General features: G+C 42.8%; 1 protein-coding gene across 4 annotated transcripts; it reads left to right on the forward strand.

The window, feature by feature from the left end:
• The first annotated feature begins 7,470 nt into the window (after nt 1–7,470).
• LOC136491216 (serine/threonine-protein kinase GRIK1-like) lies at nt 7,471–14,819 on the forward strand. Of its 4 annotated transcripts, none has more exons than XM_066487457.1 (14): nt 7,471–7,660; nt 7,853–7,917; nt 8,019–8,144; nt 8,298–8,712; nt 8,962–9,036; nt 9,115–9,159; nt 10,164–10,238; nt 11,179–11,266; nt 11,372–11,481; nt 12,888–12,983; nt 13,484–13,550; nt 13,943–14,058; nt 14,140–14,218; nt 14,343–14,819. In XM_066487457.1, exons 4-14 carry the CDS (start codon nt 8,323–8,325, stop codon nt 14,480–14,482), a joined length of 1,281 nt encoding a protein of 426 aa, XP_066343554.1. In that variant the 5' UTR covers nt 7,471–7,660; nt 7,853–7,917; nt 8,019–8,144; nt 8,298–8,322; the 3' UTR covers nt 14,483–14,819. The 4 variants fall into 4 exon arrangements, with proteins under 4 accessions (XP_066343554.1, XP_066343556.1, XP_066343553.1 ...); XM_066487459.1 differs by lacking the exon at nt 7,853–7,917 and having other exon boundaries at nt 8,298–8,528; nt 8,562–8,712; XM_066487456.1 differs by lacking the exon at nt 7,853–7,917.
• Nucleotides 14,820–15,645: the final 826 nt, after the last annotated feature.

A 15,645-nucleotide genomic window follows, 5' to 3' on the forward strand; every position in this document is an offset into this window, starting at 1 on the left:
AGTTAAGTGGCTAATCCTTTGGAAAATGTTTGTAAAAAGCTAACACACATACACATGGTGGTGTACACTTGGTGGTGTTGACACATTTGCAAAGGAGAAGTTGGAGTTAATGAGGATCAACTCAGTAAAGAAACGGAGGCGAGAAGGTGTCACTGTGAGTGACCAGACGTTGGCCTCGACAGGACCAACGTATCCGGTCAGTGGCAGCAGAGAGCGCATAGGCATTGGTCTTCGACCGGACACTAGGCGAAGAAGTGACCAGACGCGTAGGGCCTGCATTTGGTCATGTGTGACTTATGGTGACATAGCGTGGGTAGCTGAGGCAGCGAGGAACCGACGCTTGGCTGCATCCGGTCACAAAACAGAGGCTCGGGGAGCTCTCTGAAAACGACCGAACTTAGGCATAGCAACGTCCGGTCATCCTCATTATACTATGTCCGGTCATCACTTGACCATTGGCGCGCAACAGCCGACCATTGAAATCAAGTGACTGAGGTTGAATGGAGGCGATGCGTGGCGTGCATCCGTTGATCGGACGCTAGACCGGGTGCGTTCGGTCGATCTGACCAACGCGTCCAGTTGCCCCGAGCAGTGCCCAGTGAAGGGGTACAACGGCTCTATTTTTGTGGGGGCTATAAATAGAAGGGGGTCTCAGCCATGGCTGAGGAAGAGCACCTTGGGGAACTTTATGTCTATGCTTGAGAGTGCTTAGGAGCCCTCCATCTCACATATGCTTGATAGTGATCATCCGATTATGTGAGAGAGCGATTCTAGTACGATTGCATCATAAGGTTGCATCGAGTGGCACTAGGTGATCGAGTTGTAAGTCGGTGGTGCTTGTTACTCTTGGAGGTTGCCACCTCCTAGATGGCTTGGTGGTAGTCTCCGTCGAAGCCCGCAAGAAGCTTGTGCGGTGCTCCGGAGAAGAGCTTTGTGAGGGGCATTGTGCTCGCCCTATGGGAGCCACGAAGAGCAACTATAGTTGAGTGTGTCATTGAGCTACCCTCACTTTCGGGGTACGTTCTTGTGGTGCCCGACGTGCGGGCTTGGCGGGTGATGCCAATTAGCCGCTAAACCACCAAGTGAGCGGTCGACACAATGGGTACGTAGCATGTTGGCAAGCACGTGAATCTCAGGAGAAAATTCACCGTGTCAACATTGTTCTTCCCGTTGGTTTGTAATCCCCTTACATAAGCTTGTAATTACTTTCACGCACACTATGCTTGTGTAGTTGCTCTTATAATTAGTTAGCTTGTGTAGGTTGCTAGTTACCTTCTTGCTTGTGCAGCATAGAAGTAGCTCCCTTACATGACTAATTTGGTTTATGTAACATTGTTAGTCACATTGCTTAGTTTGTATAGCTAAGTATTTGCGCTCCCTAATTTGGCATTGGTTGTCTTGTTTATTGAGCATAGCTAGTGAGCTTAGGAGCTTTGTGCTTTTACTTACTAGCATGTGTAGAAGCTTCCTCGTTGCTTAAAGTACTAGTAACATAGGTTTGTGTGACCTTGCTTTTAGAATTGGTTAGGTGAGCTCTAGCTAGCCCGGCACCTTAATTGCTTAATTAGGGTCTTTGCAAGGTGCTAGAGAACATAAATAGAGGGGTGTAGTTTTGGCTAGACCGATAGTTTTAATTCCGCATTTGATTCGGTTAGCCGGCATGATTAAGTTTTATAAAGGACTATTCACCCCCCTCTAGTCCGTCATCTCAACCTTTCAGCGAGGTCAGAGCAGGGCGTGGGCGCGGCAGTGGCCATGTGCCCCTCTTTGACGTCCGATGCAGCGAGTTTGGTAAAAAACTAGGTCCCACGTCCTATACAAAAGATCTTCATAAAATTGTAGACTACAATTTTGCTTAAGGGGCCAAGGTCATTAGAGCAGCACATTAGCGGGTAATTAGGGCCAAAGTTTGCAGTGTCAGCAAAAATGCTAAGCACTAATTAACCTATCAAACAATTAAACTAGGCATGAACAAGCACTCTACCACAAAGTACAATACTTAAGCTAAGTTTTTCATACCAACACATTTTATAGTTGAAAGGTCCTAATGGCTAGAGGGGGGTGAATAGCCTAATAAAAATTTCTACAACAACACTTAACAAAATAGTTAGACAATTATGAGGCGAAGCAAGTGTTGCGCTAGCCTACTCAAAATGCAAGCCACCTACCACAATTCTAGTTTAGATAGTATATATTCACACAATAGCTATGACACTACCCTATGTTAGTGTGCTCTCAAAGGCTAACTAAAGAGCCACACCAACCAACCAAGCAAGCTCTCATAACTAGCTACACTAAAGAGCTTGACAACTAGTTTGCGGTAATGTAAAGAGAGTGATTAAGAAGGTTATACCGCCGTATAGATGAAGGAACCAATCAATCACAAGAATGAATAACAATGAAGACCGGTCACCTTAGAATCAATGATGAACACAATGATTTTTACCAAGGTTCACTTGCTTGTCGGCAAGCTAGTCCTCGTTGTGGCGATTCACTCACTTGGAGGTTCACGCGCTAATTGGCTTCACACGCTAAACCCTCAATAGGGTGCCGCACAACCAACACAAGATGAGAATTACACAAGCCACGAGAAATCCACTAGAGTACCTTTTGGCTCTCCGCCAGGGAAAGGTCAAGAACCCCTCAAATCACCACGATCGGAGCCGGAGACAATCACCACCCTCCGCTCAATGATCCTCGCTGCTCCAAGCCATCTAGGTGATGGCAACCACCAAGAGTAACAAGCGAAATCCGTAGCGAAACACGACCACCAAGTGCCTCTAGATGTAATCACTCAAGCAATGCACTTGGATTCTCTCCCAATACCACAAAGATGATGAATCAATGATGGAGATGAGTGGGAGGGCTTTGGCTAAGCTCACAAGGTTGCTATGTCAATGAAAATGGCCAAAGGTTGTGAGCTACAGTCGGCCATGGGGCTTAAATAGAAGCCCCCACGAAATAGAGCCGTTATACCCCTTCACTGGGCATAACGCGGGCTGACCGGACATTCTGGTCCATTGACCGAACGCTGAGCCCCCAGCGTCTGGTCACTCGTAGTCAGCCACGTGTCCTGACTTCAATGGTCATCAGTCTTGACCAAACACTACGCCTGAGTTGACCGGACGCTGAACACCCAGCGTCCGGTCGTTTACAGTAAGGTTCCAAACTCGACTTTTGCCGACCGAACGCGTCCAGTCATGCTCGACCGGACCCTACCAGTGTCCGGTCACACTGTAACTTCTTACTATGCTGACCGACAACACGACCGGATGCAGCCCTTCAGCGTCCGGTCGCTGAGCGACCCAGCGTCCGGTCAGTTGACCGACGCCAACATCTTTGCAACCAACTCCATTTCACCTCTAACTTCTTGACCCTTGCTCAAATGTGCCAACCACCAAGTGTATTACCTTGTGCACATGTGTTAGCATATTTTCACAAACATTTTCAAGGGTGTTAGTTCTCCACTAGATCCTAAATGCATATGCAATGAGTTAGAGCATCTAGTGACACTTTGATAACCGCATTCCGATACAAGTTTCACCCCTCTTAATAGTACGGCTATCAAACCTAAATGTGATCACACTCTCTAAGTGTCTTGATCACCAAAATAAAATAGCTCCTATGGTTTATACTTTTGTCTTAAGCTTTTTGTTTTTCTCTTTCTTCTTTCCAAGTCCAAGCACTTGATCATCACCATGGCATCATCTTCATCATGCTATGATCTTTGTTTGCTTCGTAACTTGGAGTGTGCTACCTATCTCATGATCACTTGATAAACTAGGTTAGCACTTAGGGTTTCATTAATTCACCAAAACCAAACTAGAGCTTTCAACAGTTTCTATATAAAATAATTATTTATTTATCCTCTAGAAAGCTATTGAACAATTAAAACAAGGTAAGATTTTTGGCATTTTTAATCATTTTCTCCATATTTTTCCAACATGAACCCTAAATAACTTTTGTTCACAGACTCATTTAGAGATGTTTAATCACAATAGCAAGGTTGATTGACATCACACATATTGATTTTATTCACGAAAGTGATTCAAACAAATAGGTACTTATCATTTCATGGAAGAGTTCATCACCAAGCATAGAAAAAAATTATTCATTAGGTTTTATTAAGCCTTAAACTATTGTTCAACATGTACGTAACACCCGGGGTGTTACAATTTGCATCTAGTGGCACTAGTTCATGAATTGAGCATTGGATTTCTTGTTACTCTTGGTGGTTTCCGCCACCTAAATGGCTAAATAGTATGGAGATTGTTGAGGGGCTATTGGAGATTGTTGCCGCCTCCGATCAAGTGATTGTAATGGGCTCTTGTGCTCATCCCCACCGGAGATCACAAAGAGCAACTCTAATGGAATGCTCGTGGCTTGTTGGAGGCACCCAAGTCTTGGGTCTAGCTTGAGTGGCTAGTTAACATGAGAATCATCACTTGGAGACTCATTGAATGTGGACACATGTTGCTGGCAAGCAACCAAACCATAAGGATAAATCTTGTGTTCATCTCTTGCCTTGATAGTTTGCTACTACTACTCATAATTCTATTTGCATTCGTATCTTGCTTGTGTGTGGTAGTTGTTTGAGTAGCTCACTAGAGTAGTGCTAGTTTTTAGTTGAGTAGTTAGTTTTAGTTACTTTGCTAGTTTAGCCCTCTAGGGTAGCTAGTAGCTCTTGTACGGTGTTGTGATATAAATCAGAAACCATTTCTACTAGAATTGTGTAGATGGCTTGTGTGGGTGAACTAGAGCTAGAGCAAATTAGTATCTATTAGGATCATATTTTGAACTATCAATCTGTTCTAGTCTTGTGGCCTTTTGAAAAGGATCTGACATGCCTAGAGGGAGGTGAATAGGCCTATAAAAAACAAAACTCGATCGCAGCGGTCAGAATAGGTGCGGCACTGCTGGAATTTTACGTGGTACTACTGGACAAAACTACGGTGGTGCCTCGTGCAAATTATCTCGTGTAGACAATTCAAAATTTGTGCAATGGAAAGTAGATCGAGTAAATTACTGATGTTCCTAAGGTAGTATAGAGCCTATTCCACCACTTGAATAAGGTCAGAACGAAGATAGCGCACAAGTAGATCGGGAGCAAACCCTAGAATCACCAACAAACAAGTAGAGCACAACACAAATAGCAAGAACACAGGAAATAAGGTGTTTATCTCGTGGTTCAGCTAGCCTCTAAGCCTTGCCTACCTCCACATTATTGAGGAAGCCGCCAAGGCTTGAGTTTCAATGAACCCTGTCCTCTTCTCAAATCAAGTGCACAAGTCTCTTGATTGAGAGTTTCTTACTAGATGTAGTAATGATTACAAATGTCCTAGAGCACCCACAAGAGCTGGGAGCTTCAACGGGCAACACCTAAATGGCTAGGAGCTCTAGCTACAAGAGCAATGAACACAATCCTTTGGCTTGAACGTGAACCAAGTGCTTTCAAAGTTGAAGCTTTGGTTTGCAAGCTCTCTAATGGAGTATGGAAGCTCAATCTCTCAAAGAATCTCAAGGGAATCAAAGGGGAGAGCCCGAGAGCCTTCAATGGTGTTGGAGAGGCTTGTCTGGTTGCTAGTGAGAGTGAATGCTAGAGATGACCATTGGGGAGAAAGGAGAAGAGGTATAAATACCTCCCCCTATAGAACAACAAAGGGTCAGAGTTGGGTATTTAGCTCGCTTGACTTGGTTTGAGGATTTGTGTGGCGGGGTATTTGAGCACTTGGTTGCACATTGAAGCTTGTGCATTGTATCCCCCTTTATAGTGCAACATTTCCTATAATCGGTTTTAAAACATAAAAGAATTTAAATGTCTTTGAGTCCAACACCGCACCCATTTATAATTGGGGGATCCACCATTGTAAATGTTATCCTCATAATCATATCACCTGCTTGTCAACTCGATATATTTCATTAGTCTCTAATAATATGGTCATTATCAACAAAACCTATAATTTGGCTTGATTGCACTTACACCTTTGTAGAATTTTTATAGGCTATTCACCCCTCTAGCTATCTTGATCCTTTCAAGTGATATCAGAGTCAAGTCGCAACGGATTTGCAAGGTCTAACGACCTTTAGTGTTAACGATGGCTACAAATCATATTGGCAAGTCACCACAATTTTATGGCGCAAACTATGATATTGGAAAAAGAGGATTTGCTTGCACCTCAAAGCTATGAGCAGGTAGATATGGGGAGTTGTGGAGAAGGATTTTGTTGTGCTTGACATGAAAGACCCAACTCCAAGAGAAGAAGATAAGCAACAACTCAATGATCAAGTGCTCACCGTGATCTATGAAGCTCTTCATCCCAAGGTCTTTGAGTCCATCAAGGACTTGGAGATGGCACATCAAGTATGGAAGAGGCTTGAGGATGCATATGAGGGCAGCAACCATTTAGAATATATAAAAAGTTAGGGAGGGAAGTCCCACATGTGTGGGTACTCATAGATATTGTACTTTATGAGTGTGGACGTGGGCACAAAATTTCACCTACGAGTGTGGGTGTGGGTATAAGATTCTAGCCATAGTTATGTGTACGTCGCTTCACCCGTTAGTGCTTAAAATATAAAGAATTTCAACTGTTCTATTGTCAATCTACTCGTGTGTGGGGGGGTATGAAATTTTACCCGTTAAGCAATTAATCGCAGGCGAGAATTTACTCCACCCACACCTTACTTGGCCGTTGACATCCTTAGAAAAGGTCGTGGCAATAAATAATTGTCGATGGGTGAACGCTGGTAGAGTAACTAAGGCTAGCCTAGAGTTCAGAAGAGGGTTTCAGATGGCAAGAGCTCACGGAGTGAGATCCAGGTTCAGGCCCCATTTAGGGATAAAGTCATACATCGTGAGAGAGCCGAAGCTCTGTGTGTGTTATTTGCAAAAGTCAAGACCCTTTACATGGGCATGGAGATGTCGTTTATACCCCCACACTGAAGTGCACACTCATTATTGTCCCCTCCCTTGAATGTGCGTCTCAACAAGGTTGACACAATATGACACTTACACCACCCTGCTCACCCTAAACGTTAGGTGCTATGCCGGGGAACCTAGGTACGGGTGGTGCACCGATAGCCTGACACACGCCCCTAACATGGCTAGGACAATCAATGACGATGGTGTGTACCCTCGACCTATGCCAATTGTAAAAGCACCATTTGTAAGCTTAACTACAACTACCCATCTAATGTCCCCTGCAGTTGCGGTGTTCATTGGGGGCCAGACTGAGCCTGTGGCAGCTGCTGCGCGTCCACAACTGGTGCTTTTTTAGGGGTTGAGATTGAGAGTAGAAAAGAGAAAAAAGAAAAAAAAGAAAAAAGAAAATGATATTGAGTGAAAAATATGAACGGCCCATGAAAAACGGCCCAGGAGATCCGCCGTGCGGGTGCGGTACCCCTCGACCGGAACAGTCCCGGACTAGGCTACCACGCCTATTGCCGTTCCCATGAAAAACGGTCCAGGAGATCCGCCGTGCGGGTGCGCTACCCCTCGACCGGAACAATCCCGGACTGGGCTACCGCGCCTATCGCTGGTCCGCCGCCGCTGAATCAGCGCTCGTGCTCTCTCTGTGCGACGACTAGGTTACCGACGCCGCCGCCCTCGCCAGGTGCGCAGGTCTTCGTCGGGCCCTCGCTGGCCACGAGCGCCCACAAGGTATTCCCACCCCTTCCTCTTCCCTTCCTGCTATGCGAAACAGAGCACCCGAACCCTAACCTAAGCTATTTGCCTATTTGATGCCTACTAACTTCGATTTTTTTGCAAAAAAAATAAAAAATAAAAAATAAAAAAAATTTGTTGGGTGTACATGTGTACACGGATGTTCCTTACTGGCTCCGCCCCTGGTAGAAAGTTGATATCGAGGCGTGGTGATGATCGTTGAGTACTTCCATTTGGTGCTAATTTGTGTGGAGGTGGAATCCCTGGACGTTGTTACCGGGTCCAAGTTGTGTTGATACTCTCTGCGTTTATAAGTACTTCTACCTGGGTCCAAGCTTAACCCTACCAATTTCAGGTTGATTGTGCGCTGATGCCCTTTGTGTTTAAGTACTTCTAACTGGTGGTAATCTGTGTGGGAGTGGAATCTGTGAGCCTCTGAGGTGTCCCTTTCCGGCACCAAGTTTAACTGCAACGATCAGAGGTTGGGTGGTATTTCTATTTCTTTATGTATGCTGTTATTGCAGTTTCATCTCATCTGCAGTTGTGATTCGGTAGCCAGGAATGTAGCAGAGAAATTTGTGACTTTCCTATTCCGATGTTTGTTTTAACATTGTTACCTGTTTTGTCATTATAGGGTTTCCGGTGCCTACTCGTTCTGAATGGCGGACCTTACAGACATTGGTTGCTGCAGTTGCTTTAGCTTTTTAAGGAAGCCAAGTGTACCTGTACGTCAACATCAGGATGCTAATGGCATGTTATCGGAAGATTTACTAAAGCGTCAATCGGCTGAACTTCCCGATGGAAGTTTCTACACTGGAAATGATCCTGATATAAGCTTTTATAACGGGGATGATCTTGATAGAAGCTTCTATAATGGAGATGACCCTGATAGAAGTTTCTACGATAGAGACGATACTGACTATCTTGAGGGAAGTGACGATGGACCACCAATAAAGAGTTCTGAAGATATTATACAGTCAAGAACTCTAAATGGTTTTATATGTAGAGAGATCCCAGTTAAAGAGACTAAAAAAATATTTCGCTCAGAGGTACCTCTTTTAAGCTTTCAATTTTTTGTCTAACTGTCCGTTTACTTGCATGTCCATATTTGAAACAATGCTGACATCCTAATCAACACGTCCATATTTGTTTTACTGTTCTGATTAGCCATCAAAGAGCTTGACCACGTTTACTGCCTGCTTAGTTCTAATTACTGACTTTTGCATGCATGCCGAGTGAATGTAGCTGTATGATTTATATTGAACACTATAATAATGTTGTTATTTTTGTATATTAAGGATGAAAATGGTAATAAGATGGTCAATCAATATGTCCACTTGGGAAAGATTGGTTCTGGAAGCTACGGCAAAGTGGTAAGATACCTTATATATATATTAATATTAAATTTTCCAAATAAATGTCTAAATTCTATTTACTTTGCTACTGAACAGGTTCTGTATAGAAACATTAAAGATGGGAAGTTGTATGCAGTGAAGGTAGTGCGTTCTGCTACTCTCTTTTGTGTTGGTAGCATATATGTCTTTTTATGATATCTTTTCATCATATAAGGAGGCTTTCACAATTACATATTGTTGTTAAATATCACAATTAGCTATTTTCTACTGGTAGCTATTAGTTATATTTTGTTTCTTTCTAATATGTTGTACTGTATGTTTTGGTTGTGTCACATGTCCGATCTAGGGAGTGTGACTTCCCCTTGTTTAGATGATAGATTGGGGGAATTTGAGAGAAATTAAGGGAGAAGGGAGGCTGCCCTAAGGCTAGCCACCCCTATTGGAGGAGGAAGATCAGGCTGCTGCTGCTGGTCTGGCGCGCTGAAGTCAGCATGGTACGGAAAATTCAGAGTAATTCGGGAGCAGAATTGAGGAGACAAAAGAGGGATTAAAGGGAGGAATTGCTTGAGAATGCAAATTGTTCTTCGCAAGAGGGAGGGGATGGCGGCAGCAGGGGGCTGCGGCCAGCCTGACGCGTGGTGGGCAGTGGCGTGGGCGGCAGTGACGTGGGCGGCGGTGTGCACAGGGAGCAGAGAGGGGTGGTGGCGCTAGAGAGAGGAGAGATCATTAGGGTTTTACCCCAAACTACTCTTGAGCTAGAGAGAGAGGAGGGATCATTAGGGTTTTACCCCAAACTACTCTTGATTAATTCCAAAGGATTCACAAGCAAATCTAGCTTCTGGACTCTTCCTAATTCCAAACCTAGATGGGCTTTGCAACGTGCTACAGTACGCACAACAGTACCCGTGGGCACTGTTAATGCTGGCCCCAATTGGCCTGTCTTGGGCCCGACACCCCCGTAGCCCGTCACGGCTACATTGGCCCATGACAGGCTGATAGCTAATGCTTGCTTCAGGACTTCGTTCAGTCTCACCATTTCCTTTTCTTGGCTCTCTGACACTGTTATTGTTAGCCCTTGTATATGTGCTGGGTGCATGTGCTGATGTCTCACTTATGGAATTTTAGCCTTTGCCCTTCTCTTTCAGGTTCTGAATAAGCCTTACATGATGAAAGTACGTGTTGTACGCACAGAAACTGCCATGACAGATGTACTCCGGGAGGTGATGATTTTGTCAGCTTATCTGTCCATGCAATGCTCGTATATTCTTTTTGTCATGCATAGGTGACTTAGTTTTCTTTTAAAGTTTTTTGCGCATGCTTTCTAGATATCTCTCTAGGATCTATCATACATAAGGTAGCCATTTCAAATGCTAATTGATGTTTTTCTGTCTGATACTTGAACATGTAACTGTAGGGAACTTTTTCTATTGTACCGGGAAATCTTGTTTTAGGCTCCCGACTGTTTATGAACTTCCGTTTACTAAACAAAAAAAAACAACTATGAGGTACCTTGCTCATTAGCATGAGAATGTTTACCTCACAATTTGGGAATGAATTTATATGATACAAAGGTGACTAACAACATTTATTTGCAGTATAGTTCTCTTACAGTGATGAATTAATGTTCAGATATTGATAAGCATTTAACTCGGCACTTTTTGTGCAATAGGACCCCATTTAGCCTCTGAAGAGAAAAAGGACCCAGGGGAGTGTGATACAGAATTCATATATCTTCTGTTTACATGGAAACTATCTGTTTGCTGTCATTTTTAGTTCCTTTTCATTTTCATTGGCCATATGATTTTTGTAGGACAAATCCTCAGCACAAAAACTACCATGAACAGATTTGTAGCTTCATTTCCTTTCATAATTGATGAAATTCACTCATAGTCTTGAGCTGCCATAAGAGGTTAAATAGATGGCCCATCGCCAATATGTAGGTGGATTAAGGGTTGAGATATTATTAGAATCAATGGAAATTTTCTAGTCAAAATGTAGAAGCATAGTGTATTGGTATTTGGTAACTGGCACTATGATAGCACACTGCATGTGTAGCATAGGGTCCTGATTTTACATGTTAATAGGCTGCATTTTCATTCGTGTACAGTATATAATTGCTGGCCCCCCCTTTCATTGTTTGTGTTTTTTCTTTTGAGACAGGTATCCATAATGAAAATGTTGAATCACCCCAACATTGTAAATCTCGTTGAAGTGATTGATGACCCAAACATAGATAAATTCTACATGGGTATGTCACCACTGTTAAACAATTTTTTTTTATTGATGACCCATCACATATTCCATTGATCTTCTCTCAATTGTCATTTACATTTTTCTTCATTTGCATTGCCAGTTCTTGAGTATGTTGAAGGAAAAATGGTTTGTGATAATGGTTTAGAAGAAGCTACTGCAAGAAATTATTTGCGAGACATAATATCTGGTCTTATGTATCTTCACTCTCATGTAAGCTCTCAGTTTTCATTTTCAATAACCAGTTTTGCATGATGAATACTCACGTCAAAGTTTAGTATTTAGAAACACGAATGGTATATAAGATGATTGATATTATGTTTAAAACAATTTTCTAGAGTCCTGGGATTTTGAAAATTTTATTTGTAGCTTGTTGATCGATATTATGCAGCTCTCATATCCAAACATATTTCTAGGAAGATAACTGTCACAATCCAAGTTCTGGAGGAATCATTTAGATTTTGGAGTTTCTAGCCGGAGTGGAACTACAAGACGATGTGGAAGAAGCACATCTGGTCGGCTTCTGCATCTGGAACCACCAAGTTTCAATTTCGACGAAGACTTTGGAAATATTTCATTTGGTTAGCTTGTCATAACCGCTGCTGGACTTCTGACTGCCTTGAGCGCTGAGGCCTGCCTGAAACCACCAAGCTATTTGTGCCGTCTTTGTGATCAGGTGTATGAGACAATTAAACATTTGCTAGTCGACTGTGCCTTCACTAAATACTCCCTTCGTCCAATAATACTTGACCTTCTAGCATAGACTTGTCCAAAATTAGTTGTCATTCTCACTTCCCAAATCCCAATGCACCTATCTCTTTTCCCAATACATCTCTATCTCTATCTCTCTCCTCGTTTCCTGTGCACTACAACTTTTCCACTCCTTAATTCCTGTGCCCAGAGCTAAAACGTCATCTATCATGGAACACAGGGAGTAAGTTTGAATGGAGATCTTACACGATTGGTCTGGTCCAGGTGGTTTGAGGTTACGCTTTTAGTTGATAATCATCAGTGAAAAGTATTCCGCTCCGGTCATGCTAATAGCTTTGTTCTTTTCGAAACACTGTAATGGATGTGTTTGCGAGGGCACGAATCCTAGCACCAGTCAGCTTCTCCAAGAGATCAGTGACGAATCCACTATTTGGTGTTCTGCGGGTGCCTCTGAGTTGGAGTCTCTTTGGGTGCTGATCTTTGTTCGGTCTGGTGGTCGATTGTTTGGTTTGTCCTGGTGTGCTTGTAATCTTTCTGGTGTTTTTTTTTAGTTTGAGTGCCTGCATGTCGGTGTGTGTTCTGTGAGTGATAATAATTGAAGTAATGCCATCTGGCCGTTCCCCTGCATGGTAGCAGTCGTGATGCAAACCATGTTTCCTGGCATCCTGGTCCGCATCAGGACAACAGCACTAAACTCTCAACCATGGTTCACATTTGTGCTTACCTACAAGAGTGAATTCCACAGTTCCCAGATTTCCAGCTGATGATTCTCTACCACATTTTTGGACATATATTTCTTTATACATGTGTTCTTTGATTGCCTCTTTTTTCTATGTTATGCAGTTTTGTACTATGCTGTGTGTTTCCCTTGCTTGGAACACTGATATTTTTTTTTTTTTGATATACAGAACGTTATTCATGGTGATATCAAACCAGACAATCTCTTGGTTACCAGTGCTGGCAATGTGAAGATAGGGGATTTCAGTGTTAGCCAGGTTTTTGAGGTGGTTTCTGTACTCCTGTAACTTGTGTATTTTAGTGATTTTTATTCTTGTTATGAAAATACTGTTTTTTCCACTTAAATGGATCCACCCTTGAAAGGGATAAATTCCTAATTTCTTCTTTCTATCATTAATTGCTCTTGCTCTGATAAAAAATGGCTCTGTAGATTTAGATTTCCTCAAACCAGGTTTATATTGATGTTAAAAAAAATTAAAATATGATCTTTGCTCCCTGGCCTCATGAGTAGTGTTAAGATAACTTGAGTTGGAAACAAACTAAGATGCTTCCTTGTTCTTGTTTTGGATATGTTCATTGTTAAGTAGGCGGGCCCACAACTTTATCATTGGAAGAAACTTATTACATTCTTTTACTCCAGTAAATCTATTCGATCTTTTCAAAGTATGTGTGCTTTTTGTTGCAAATTCTTCTGGACCATAAAATTTTATATATTGGTGTTCTACTGATGTATTAGTACAGTGATACTCGTGTGTTTGCAACGTAGGATGATGATGATATGCTTTGGAGATCTCCTGGCACTCCTGTTTTCACTGCACCAGAGTGCTGTCAAGGTACACCTAACTACCTTTGATATTTAAGTTATAAATGCTGCACCTAACTACTATCTATGAATATAATGGTGTTTTTTTTAAGCAACGTTCCCTGGATGTTCCATTGTTGTAGCTATATTATCGCAGAATCACAAATTAACGAAAATGGAACAACAAGTTATAAATGCTGCACCTAACTACTATCTATGAATATGATGGTGTTTTTTTTGAAAGCAACTTTCCCTGGATGTTCCATTGTTGTAGCTATATGATCGCAGAATCACAAATTAACGAAAATGGAACAACCCAGAATTTTTCTGCCATTAACTTAAATTACTAAATATTCTTTGGCTGTTTGGTATAGACTTGCTAAATATAATATAATGGAAGTATCTCTCTTTATTTCACTGCAGGTTCAGCCTACCATGGTCGGGCATCTGATACATGGGCAGTTGGTGTAACTTTATATTGTATGGTTTCTGGGCATTATCCATTTCTTGGGGATACATTGCAGGAAACTTATGATAAGGTGCAAAAAAATGTTTCCTTCCTTTCCTTTTGCCTTTTATCACTCTGCATTAAACTCACTTGAGTGGTTGCTACAAAATAGATTGCCAATGATCCTGTGCAAATACCTGGAGACATGAACCCCCAACTTGCTGATTTGCTCCTAAGGCTTCTCTGCAAAGGTGCCTTTTTGGTCACTTTCTCACCCTATGATTCTGATAACCTGGAGTTTGCTAAGTTTTTGTGCAAGATGTCCTCTGTTAACGCAATGTCCCTGCCCCCTCCTTCCATGTGCTTGATTTACAGATCCAGGAGATCGCATCACGCTGCAGGCTGCGGCCGAGCATCCTTGGGTTGCTGGGATTGAGGGGCCAGTCCCTGAATTCATCTGTAGATGTGGGTTTGGCCGCAGGAAGAGGAATGATGTCCGGGAAGAAGTACAATAACAAAGCATCCTCGGATGGTCTACAGGTCTAGTGTATATAATTGATGAAGATTGGCAAAAGCGAAGCTCTAACGATGAGTTTGTTGTTTCGTGTTCCCAATTTCCGATATGAGTGTTGGGCGCTCGATTGAACATATTTCTTTTTTTTTGGTACATACAGAATATAGAGTGTAACCCAATGCCAGTAAAACCCACCGTCTGCTCTCAATTTTTGTTGCCCTATAGGACAGACATATTGTCACAGACCAAGGTGCATTAAACCTGCCCTACCATTGAGATAGTAGTGTCAGAAGTTGCGTTTCTGAATGCTGTGTGCATTATTTGGATGTTGGAGTGCATACCGTTTTCCATCTCTGAGTTCATTCCGTAGATTCTACTGTTCTAATATCGTGTACTGTGCACCGCTATACTTATCGAGTACGATGGATTCATGTTGTAGCTGAAGGGAGCTTGTTAACTACACCTGCACGCCCAGGCACTGAAAAATTTCCCGAGATGCCTGTTCAGTGCTCACGTTCCTGGATAGCTGGAGTGCACCTGGAAGCAAAGGTGCGGCAGGCACTCTGCCTGTTCGGTTGGCTGGTTCGTATCGTCGCTGGTTTGTGAAGAAGTACTGCTGGCTGATTTGTGTGAGAGAAAAATACTGTTTCAGCTGAAAATTTACGATCGTTTACGACATGACACAGCCAAACGAACAGGTTTAATGCGAGGTGCCCTGCCCACTAGGAGAGCATCTGTCCTGATCAACGAGACAGCAAGTCCCCACATTTCCGGAGGATAATCCAAGGGTCCGAGACCCCCAATGTGAAGTCCGCGCCTGCAGATAAGCAGGGAGAGGCTCAGGACAAATGCTGATGGACACTTCCTCGCTTAATTTTTCGTCGAGTTTCCATCGGAAATTCAAAAAACGGCCTCATGTTGGTTGTGCTCTCCACGTTCTTGTCTCCGCCGTTTATTAACCAACCGGGCGTCCGGCGTTCAGACCTTGTCACCTCTGACCAATGTCCCGTTCGTTTGACTGATAAGCCATGACTGAAAATACTGTTGACTGATTTATTGTGAGAGAAAAATATTATTCGTTGACCGAAAAAATACGACTTATAAACCAGGGTTTTGACGTTGCACTGCCACCAACTCAACTAGATAATTCAAAATCAGCTATCC

This window comes from Miscanthus floridulus, chromosome 11 (genome assembly GCF_019320115.1).
Source record: "Miscanthus floridulus cultivar M001 chromosome 11, ASM1932011v1, whole genome shotgun sequence".
In the NCBI taxonomy this organism is placed as follows: domain Eukaryota; kingdom Viridiplantae; phylum Streptophyta; class Magnoliopsida; order Poales; family Poaceae; genus Miscanthus; species Miscanthus floridulus.